The following is a 9,544-nucleotide window of genomic DNA, read 5'->3' on the forward strand; positions in this document are numbered from 1 at the left end:
TTGGACAATTTCCATTCTCTCTTGCTAGAAGGGCTTACCTAGCAATTGGAGTTTGTAGAGGATTGTTTCTTTTCCTGACAGTATTACACCAATGAACTCTTAAGTGCCAGATACCGATAATTTCCCTCTTAAAATTTGCCATTATGGAGAGAAAGGTGCTCAAGATGGCAGCAGGAGTCTCTTCCCAAAACCATATATAATTCTGAAAATACAGCAAATACAACTATTCCTAAAAGAAAGACCAGAAAACTCCTAAAAGAAAGACAATACAACAGCCGGGCTACATCTACATCTGCGAGAACTCAGCATCTCACAAAAAGGGTAAGATACAAAGCTGTGACCTGGTGGGACCCAAGCACTCACCCGACCCCAGCTCAGGGCCGGAGGAAAAGAATCAGAATGAGGCAGGAGTGGAAGCAAGGACTGCTAAATAACCAGCCCGAGTAACTTGCACTGGGAGCATAGACACACACTGCATGGTGTACTGGATATTAGAGAAACGGAAAAGTAACATCCAAGACAGAGACTGTGGGTGGGTCCCCACAGCTGGGTCCCTGGGACAAAAGAAAAGCGGGCACTTTTTAAAAATCGTAAATGGACAAGGGTTTAACAGGTAGACAAAACCATTCTGGCATACTCAGCCCAGCAGGCTGGGAATCTTAAGGAACTTCAGGCACCCTAATCCCCTGGGTGGCAATGCAGCTCCGAAGCCCCTCACAGTGATAAGCAGCCTGTAGTTCATGCCGCGCCGCTAGTGCTGCAAGTAAACTGGCTGACCTGCACTGCTGCAGAGCAGCCAGGGAGCAGCCCTGCCCACAGCAACCACACAGAGTCTTCTCCCAGTGTGCAGCTAACCAAGACAGACACCAAAATTGTCCCTAGCATGCAGCTGCCTGGCACAGGCACAGGAAGCCTGTGCAAGCTCCAGAAGGCATGAAGGGGCGTCATTCTCACAGGAGAACACACCCAGCGTGTCGGTGATGCTCTGCAGTGCCCTAGGCTATCTCGAGGGCTGCCCTGCCCATGGCAGCTCAGGGGATTAACCCAGAGACTGCTTGCGCTGTGTGGGTAACCAACACAGGCAGTGGAGAAGGGCAAGGCGACCAGCAAGCAGGAAGGGACTTTGCTCTCCCAGCTGACACACATGCCATCTGCCAGTGATCACTTTTATCACCTTGAAAAGGCAGAAGAATCTGGTCCAGTCAAAAATCACTCAAACAACCCCAGAGAGAGGGCCTGGTGAGATAGATATAACCAATCTTCCTGAAAAAGAATTCAAAATAAAAGTCATAACCATGCTGATGGACCTACAGAGAAATATGCAAGAGCCAAGGGATAAAGTCTGGAGGAAGATAATAGAAATGGAACAATCTATAGAAGGACTTAAGAGCAGACTGGATGAGGTACAAGAGACTGTTAATGGAATAGAAATCAGAGAACAGGAACACAGAGAAGCTGAGGCAGAGAGAAATAAAAGGATCTCTAGGAATGAAAGAATATTGAGAGAACTGTGTGACCAATCCAAATGGAACAATATTCATATTATAGGGATAGCAGAAGAAGAAGAGAAAGAGAAAGGGATAGAAAGTGTCTTTGAGGAGGTAGTTGCTGAAAACTTCCCAGCCTGGGGAAGGACATAGTCTCTCAGGCCGTGGAGATCCACAGATCTCCCAACACAAGGGACCCAAGGAAGACAACACCAAGACATATAGTAATATAACTGGCAAAGATCAAGGAGAAGGACAGACTATTAAAAGCAGCCAGAGAGAGAAATAAGATCACATACAAACGAAAGCCCATCAGGCTAACGTCAGACTTCTCAGCAGAAACCTTACAGGCCAGAAGGGCATGATGTGTTTAATGCAATGGAGCAGAAGGGCCTGGAACCAAGATTACTTTATCTGGCAAGGTTATCATTTAAATTTGAAGAAGGGATTAAACAATTTCCAGATAAGCAAAAGCTGAGAGAATTTACCTCCCACAAACCATCTCTACAGTCTATTTTGGAGGGACTGCTATAGATGAAAGTGTTCCTAAGGTTTAATAGCTGTCACCAGAGGAAATAAAACCACAGTAACGAAAGTGGAACAGCTAATAACTAAGCAAATGCAAAATTAAATTAACTATCCCCAAAGTCAATCAAGGGACAGACAAAGAACACAGAATATGATACCTAATATATAAAGAGTGGAGGAGGAAGAAAAAAGAGGAGAAAAAGAAAAGAACCTTTAGATTGTGTTTGTAACAGCATCCTAAGTGAGTTAAGTTAGACTCTTAGATAGTAAGGAAATTAACCTTGAACCTTTGGTAACCACGAATCTAAAGCCTGTAATGGCAATAAGTACATACCTATTGATAATCACCCTAGATGTAAATGGATTGAATGCACCAATCAAAAGACATAGAGTGACTGAATGGATAAAAAAACACGACCCATCTATATGCTGCTTGCAAGAGACTCACTTTAAACCCAAAGACATACACAGACTAAAAGTGAAGGGATGGAAAAAGATATTTCATGTAACTAACAGAAAAAAGCAGGAGTTGCAGTACTCGTATCAGACAAAATAGACTTCAAAACACAGAAAGTAACAAGAGATAAAGAAGGACATTACACAATGATAAAGGGTCAATCCAACAAGAAGATATAACCATTATAAATATCTATGCTCCCAACACAGGAGCACCCACATATGTGAAACAAATACTATCAGAATTAAAGCAGGAAATAGAATGCAATGCATTCATTCTAGGAGACTTCAACACTCCACTCACTCCAAAGGACAGATCAACCAGACAGAAGATAAGTAAGGAGACAGAGGCACTGAACAACACAATAGAACAGATGGACCTAAGAGATATCTACAGAACTCTACACGCAAAAGCAACAAAATACACATTCTTCTCAAGTGCACATGGAACATTTTCAAGAATAGATCATATACTAGGCCACAAAAAGAGCCTCGGTAAATTCAAAAATATTGAAATTGTACCAACCAGTTTCTCAGATCACAAAGCTATGAAACTAGAAATAAATTACGCAAAGAAAATGAAAAATCTCATAAACACATGGAGGCTTCACAACATGCTCCTAAATAACCAATGGATCAATGACCAAATAAAAACAGAGATCAAGCAATATACGGAGACAAATGACAACAATAATTCAACACCGCAAAATCTGTGGGACACAGCCAAGGACACGCTAAGAGGAAAGTATATTGCAATACAGGCTGACCTCAAGAAAGAATAACAATCCCATATGAGCAGTCTAAACTCACAATTAATGAAACTAGAAAAAGAAGAGCAAATGAGGCCCAAAGTCAGTAGAAGGTGGGACATAATAAAGATTAGAGCAGAAATCAATAAAATTGAGAAGAATAAAACAATAGAAAGAATTGAGAAGAATAAAACAATAGAAAGCTGGTTCTTCGAGAAAATAAACAAAATAGATAAACCCCTAGCCAGACTTAACAGAAAAAAAGAGAGTCTACACAAATAAACAGAATCAGAAATGAGAAAGGAAAAATCACTAAGGACACCGTAGAAACACAAAGAATTCTTAGAGAATACTATGAAAAATTATATGCTAACAGACTGGATAACCTAGAAGAAATGGACAACCTTACTAGAAAAATACAAACTTCCAAAGCTGACCAAGGAAGAAACAGAAAATCTGAACCAATTACCAGCAACGAAATTGAACTGGTAATCAAAAACTACCTAAGAACAAAACCTGTGGACCAGATGGCTTCACCACTGAATTTTATCAAACATTTAGTGAAGACCTAATACCCATCCTCCTTAAAGTTTTTCAAAGAGTAAAAGAGGATAGAATACTTCCAACTCATTCTATGAGGCCAGCATCACTCTAATACCAAAACCAGACAAAGACACCACAAATAAAGAAAATTACAGACCAATATCCCTGATGAAAATCGATGCAAAAATACTCAACAAAATACTAGCAAACCGAATTCAAAAATACATCAAAAGGATCACAGAGCTTGACCAAGTGGGATTCATCCCAGGGATGCAAGGATGGTACAACATTCGAAAATCCATCGACATCATCCACCACATCAACAAAAAGAAGGACAAAAACCACATGATCATCTCCATAGATGCTGAAAAAGCATTCGACAAAATTCAACATCCATTCATGATAAAAACTCTCAACAAAATGGGTACAGAGGGCAAGTACATCAACATAATAAAAGCCATATATAACAAACCCACAGACAACATCATACTTAACAGCAAGAAGCTGAAAGCTTTTCCTCTAAGATCGGTAACAAGACAGGGATGCCCACTCTCCCCACTGTTATTCAACATAGTACTGGAGGTCCTAGCCATGGCAATCAGACAAAACAAAGAAATACAAGGAATCCAGATTGGTAAAGAAGAAGTCAAACTGTCACTATTTGCAGATGACATGATATTGTACATAAAAAAACCTAAGATTCCACTCCAAAACTACTAGAACTAATATCTGAATTCAGCAAAGTTGCAGGACACAAAATTAACACATAGAAATCTGTTGCTCTCCTATACACTAACAATGAACTAGCAGAAAGATAAATCAGGAAAAGAATTTCATTCACAATTGCATCAAAAAGAATAAAATACCTAGGAATCAACCTAACCAAGGAAGTGAAAGACTCTACTCTAAAAACTACAAGACACTCTCAAGAGAAGAAATTAAAGAGGACACTAACAAATGGAAACTCATCCCATGCTGTTGGCAAGGAAGAATTAATACTGTCAAAATGGTCATCCTGCTTAAAGCAATCTACAGTTTCAAAGCAATGCCTATCAAAATACCAACAGCATTCTTCAACAAACTGGAACACATAGTTCTAAAATTCATATGGAAACACCAAAGACCCCGAATAGCCAAAGCAATCCTGAGAAGGAAGAAAAATGTGGGGGGGGATCTTGCTCCCCAACTTCAAGCTCTACTACAAAGCCACAGTAATCAAGACAATTTGGTACTGGCACAAGAACAGAGCCACAGACTGGTGGAATAGAATAGAGACTCCAGACATTAACCCAAACATATATGATAAAGGAGCCATGGATATACAATGGGGAAATGACAGCCTCTTCAACAGCTGGTGTTGGCAAAACTGGACAACTACATGTAAGATAATGAAACTGGATCACTGTCTAACCCCATATACAAAAGTAAATTCAAAATGGATCAAAGACCTGAATGTAAGTCATAAAACCATAAAACTCTTAGGAAAAAACATAGGTAAACATCTCTTGGACATAAACATGAGCAACTTCTTCACAAACATATCTCCCCGGGCAAGGGAAACAAAAGCAAAAGTGAGCAAGTGGGACGACATCAAACTGAAAAGCTTCTGTACAGCAAAGGACACCACCAATAGAACAAAAAGGCATCCTACAGTATGGGAGAATATATTCATAAATGACAAATCCAATAAAGGGTTGACATCCAAAATAAATGAAGAGCTCACACACCTCAACAAACAAAAAGCAAATAATCCAATTAAAAAATGGGCAGAGGAGCTGAATACACAGTTCTCCAAAGAAGAAATTCAGATGGCCAACAGATACATGAAAAGATGCTCCACATCGCTTGTCATCAGAGAAATGCAAATTAAAACCACAATGAGATATCACCTCACACCAGTAAGGATCGCCACCATCCAAAAGACAAACAACAACAAATGTTGGCGAGGTTGTGGAGAAAGGGGAACCCTCCTACACTGCTGGTGGGAATGTAAATTAGTTCAGCCATTGTGGAAAGCAGTACGGGGGTTCCTCAGAAAGCTCAAAATAGAAATACCATTTGACCCAGGAATTCCACTTCTAGAAATTTACCCTAAGAATGCAGCAGCCCAGTTTGAAAAAGACAGATGCACCCCTATGTTTATCACAGCACTATTTACAATAGCCAAGAAATGGAAGCAACCTAAGTGTCCATCAGTAGATGAATGGATAAAGAAGATGTGGTACATATACACAATGGAATATTACTCAGCCATAAGAAGAAAACAAATCCTACCATTTGCAATAACATGGATGGAGCTAGAGGGTATTATGCTCAGTGAAATAAGCCAGGCGGAGAAAGACAAGTACCAAATGATTTCACTCATATGTGGAGTATAAGAACAAAGAAAAACTGAAGGAACAAAACAGCAGCAGACTCACAGAACCCAAGAATGGACTAACCAAAGGGAAAGGGACTGGGGAGAATGGGTGGGAAGGGAGGGATGGGGGGGGGAGAAAGGGGGCATTACGATTAGCATGTATAATGTGGGGGGGGGCATGGGGAGGGCTGTGAAACACAGAGAAGACAAGTAGTGACTCTACAGCATCTTACTACGCTGATGGACAGTGACTGCAATGGGATTTGTGGGGGGGTCTTGGTGATGGGGGGAGTCTAGTAAACATAATGTTCCTCATGTAACTGTAGATTAATGATACCAAAAAAAAAAAAACTCTTAGAAATAAACACGGGGCAAATCTTCAAGACCTCAGATATGGCAATGGTTTCTTAGGTATGACACTAATGCATAATCAACAGAAGAAAAATACATAAATAAATAAATTGGACCTAATGAAAATTAAAACCTCTTGTGTACCAAAGAACACTATGAAGTGAAAAGACAGACTTTAGGATGGAAGAAAATATTTGCAAATGATTTCTCTAATAAAGTTTTCTTTATTCTAGTAAGTATTCTACTTACTAGTATTAAAGTATTCTAGTATCCAGAATATATAAAGAATTCGTACAAACCAGTAACAAAAAGACAACATGATCTAAAAATAAACAAAAGACACTCACAGACATTTCTTCAGAGACATACAAATGGCCAAAAAGCACATATAAAGATGCTCAGCATCATTTGGAAATTCAAATTGAACTGCACAGTAAGACACTTCATACCCACTAGGATGGAGATAATTAAAAAAATGAAAAATAACAAGCATTGGTAAGGATGCAAAGAAAGTGGAACATTGCTGGTGAATGTAAAATGTTTCAGCCACTGTGGAAAAGTTTAGCCACGCCTCAAAAAGTTAAACATAGAGTAAACTTATGATCCACCAATTCCACTCCTAGAATTTACACAAAAGAACTAAAAACAGGCATTCAAAGAAAAATTTGTACCTTAATGTTTATAGCAGCATATTCCCAATAGCCAAAAGGTGGAATCAACCCAGATATCCACCAACTCATCAGTGGATAAACAAAATGTGGTCCACCCATACAATGATTATTTCAACCACTAAAATGAATGATGTACTAATACAGGCTACAACATGGATTAGGAAAAAAAAATCATGCTAAGTAAAAGGAGTCTGACACAAAGGGCCATGTATTGTATGACTTTATTTATATGCAATAGCCAGAACAGGCAAATCCATGGGGCAGAAAGCAGATTAGTGGATGCCAGGGGCTGGGAGCAGGAGGGGGTGGAGAAGTGAGTGCTTAATGGTTCTAGGGTTTCCTTTTGGGGTGGTAAAAATCTGGAACTAGATAGAGGTGATGGTTGCACAACACCGTGAATGTACTAAATGCTAATGAATTTTCACATCATGATAGAATGATTTTATATGGTTTTTAACATGTGCCCAGAAAATACATGGCTAATACTCTCATGGATTTACGTTCAACTGCCATTCTTGCTTAACTCACTGGCTCTTCCTCCCACCATCCCACACTCCTAACCTCTCAGTTTTTGAACATGCCAAGCTGTCTGAAGCCATTGTGTTTTTCTTTGTACACACTGTTTCCACTGCTTGGTAAAACTTTCAAGACTCAGCTCAAACATTCATCCAGCAAATATTTGAGTGTCTTCTGTATTCCAGACTCTGTATCACGCGCCAGGAATAGAGCAACAAAGTAGACATAGGCCCTTCCCTTGGAGCTTAGAGTCCAAGAACAAGTGAGGGGCATCGAATGAATAACTGCACAGTGCATTATTTAAATGATTGGTAGGTGCCTTCCAAGAAGAACAGGGTGCCATGACAGCCATATCATGGGAGAGGAACATGAGGAAAAGATTCCATGAGGAAGATATGTTTAAACAGAGCCCTGAACGATAAAGAAGTTAGGTGTAGATGGGCCATTCTCAGGAGGCCAAGAGCCCTGGAAGTAGGCAAATGATGGGGCTGGTCACTGGGACCTCCGCTACTGGAAAGAGGTGAAGTTGTCAGCACCACACAACCTCGGATTCTGTTCCCACTATCCAAATGCTAGCAACAGTGCTCTAAGGATTTTGGCATCTTTAAAGAAAGAAGAGCAGGAAACATCAGTCCCATACTCCAGAAATGTCCTCCAGTAAAACATTTCAGGATCCACTAATATTTGAGAAAATTTGCTGAACAGATCTTAAGGCCTCTGTGTCACCTCCTTACAAAACCTGTTACCTTTCTCTGCCTTTGTCCCTCCAGTGTGTCTAGTACACATTCTTATCCTTTACTTGTCTGTCTCCAAGAATCAGTTTGTAGAAGCAGGAATAGAGCTGATGTCCCCTCTAATCCCCAGTATTACCCAGTCAGAATGCATTTACAAGTTGGAAAGTCTGCGGGGCTGCAGAGCCCGGGGGTATGGCAGAGATGGGGAGGGCCAGGTTAGCTGGGAATGCTTAGGCAGGGCTTGAATGCCAAGATAAAGGAGTTTGGTTGGTGGTTCCCAACCTACCTGAGTTTCAAAATCATGCAGAAATAACGTTAACATAAAGACTTCCCTGATCTCACCCCAGAGCCACAGAATACCCAGTGTCCCAGCTGGTTCCTAGAACTGGACAAATCTGGGAACCACTACTGCGGAGCAGGAAAAACCAATATTCAAACAAATGCGTCAAGCATCTTAACTATACTTTCAAATGCCTATCAGTCCGAAGAGAAGCCACATTGTCATTGCAAAGGCCCAGGCGAGTCGGGGAGGACCCAGAGGTGGGAGAAGTTGCTTTTGTCTCTACTCCTGGCGCCCACTTCGCTGTCCTGTTCGGTGGGCCTCCCTCACCCAGCACAGCTGAAAGGAAATGCACCTGCCTTACCCGCATCATGCGACCGTTGGACAGCAAGTCGGCGATCCCCTTGGCCGCGTCGTTTTTCTCGGCCACACAGAGGATTTTCCGCATGCCTCGGAAGGCCACCTCCATGGCGGCGCGGGTCAAGGTCCGGCCTCCGGGCCGCTGCAGCCAGCCAAGCACAGAGCAGGCTATTGGAAAGATCATCCCTAGGCCCCGCGCATGCTGGGGAAGCCAGAGGTGAGGCCCACCCGGCGCCCACCCGAAGGGAACGAGAGCCTCCAGGAGCCGCCAGCGCCACCGCTTGCCTCCAGGTCACCCCCTCACCAGCCCGCCGGGCTTCAGAGCTGCTGTCGTTATACCTTCCGCTCACCGCCGCACCTCTGCCCGGAATCCCGCACCTTCGCAGCCCGCTTCCGCCCGCCTTCTCGGGCCACATCCGCCGGAGATGAGGCACACAGGTTCTCGAACTACAACTCCCAGACTGCTCCGCGCTCTCCGCACACCTCGTCCTAGTAAGTTCCCATTCGGCC

General features: G+C 42.0%; 1 protein-coding gene across 6 annotated transcripts in view; it reads right to left on the bottom strand.

Moving 5' to 3' along the window:
- Window positions 1-9,464, bottom strand: part of TOP3A (DNA topoisomerase III alpha) — a 42,973-nt gene extending 33,509 nt beyond the window's left edge. For 3 of the 6 annotated variants that reach the window (XM_036893992.2, XM_036893990.2, XM_036893986.2), the window contains exon 1: window positions 9,039-9,391. In XM_036893992.2, the coding sequence (XP_036749887.2) occupies window positions 9,039-9,218 (180 nt within the window). In that variant the 5' untranslated portion in view covers window positions 9,219-9,391. Of the gene's footprint in view, window positions 1-9,038 lie in introns of all 6 variants that reach the window. The other 3 variants (XM_057500785.1, XM_036893988.2, XM_036893991.2) reach the window with 3 other exon arrangements.
- Between the last annotated feature and the right edge of the window lie 80 nt (window positions 9,465-9,544).

This window comes from Manis pentadactyla, chromosome 4 (assembly GCF_030020395.1).
Source record: "Manis pentadactyla isolate mManPen7 chromosome 4, mManPen7.hap1, whole genome shotgun sequence".
NCBI lineage: Eukaryota > Metazoa > Chordata > Mammalia > Pholidota > Manidae > Manis > Manis pentadactyla.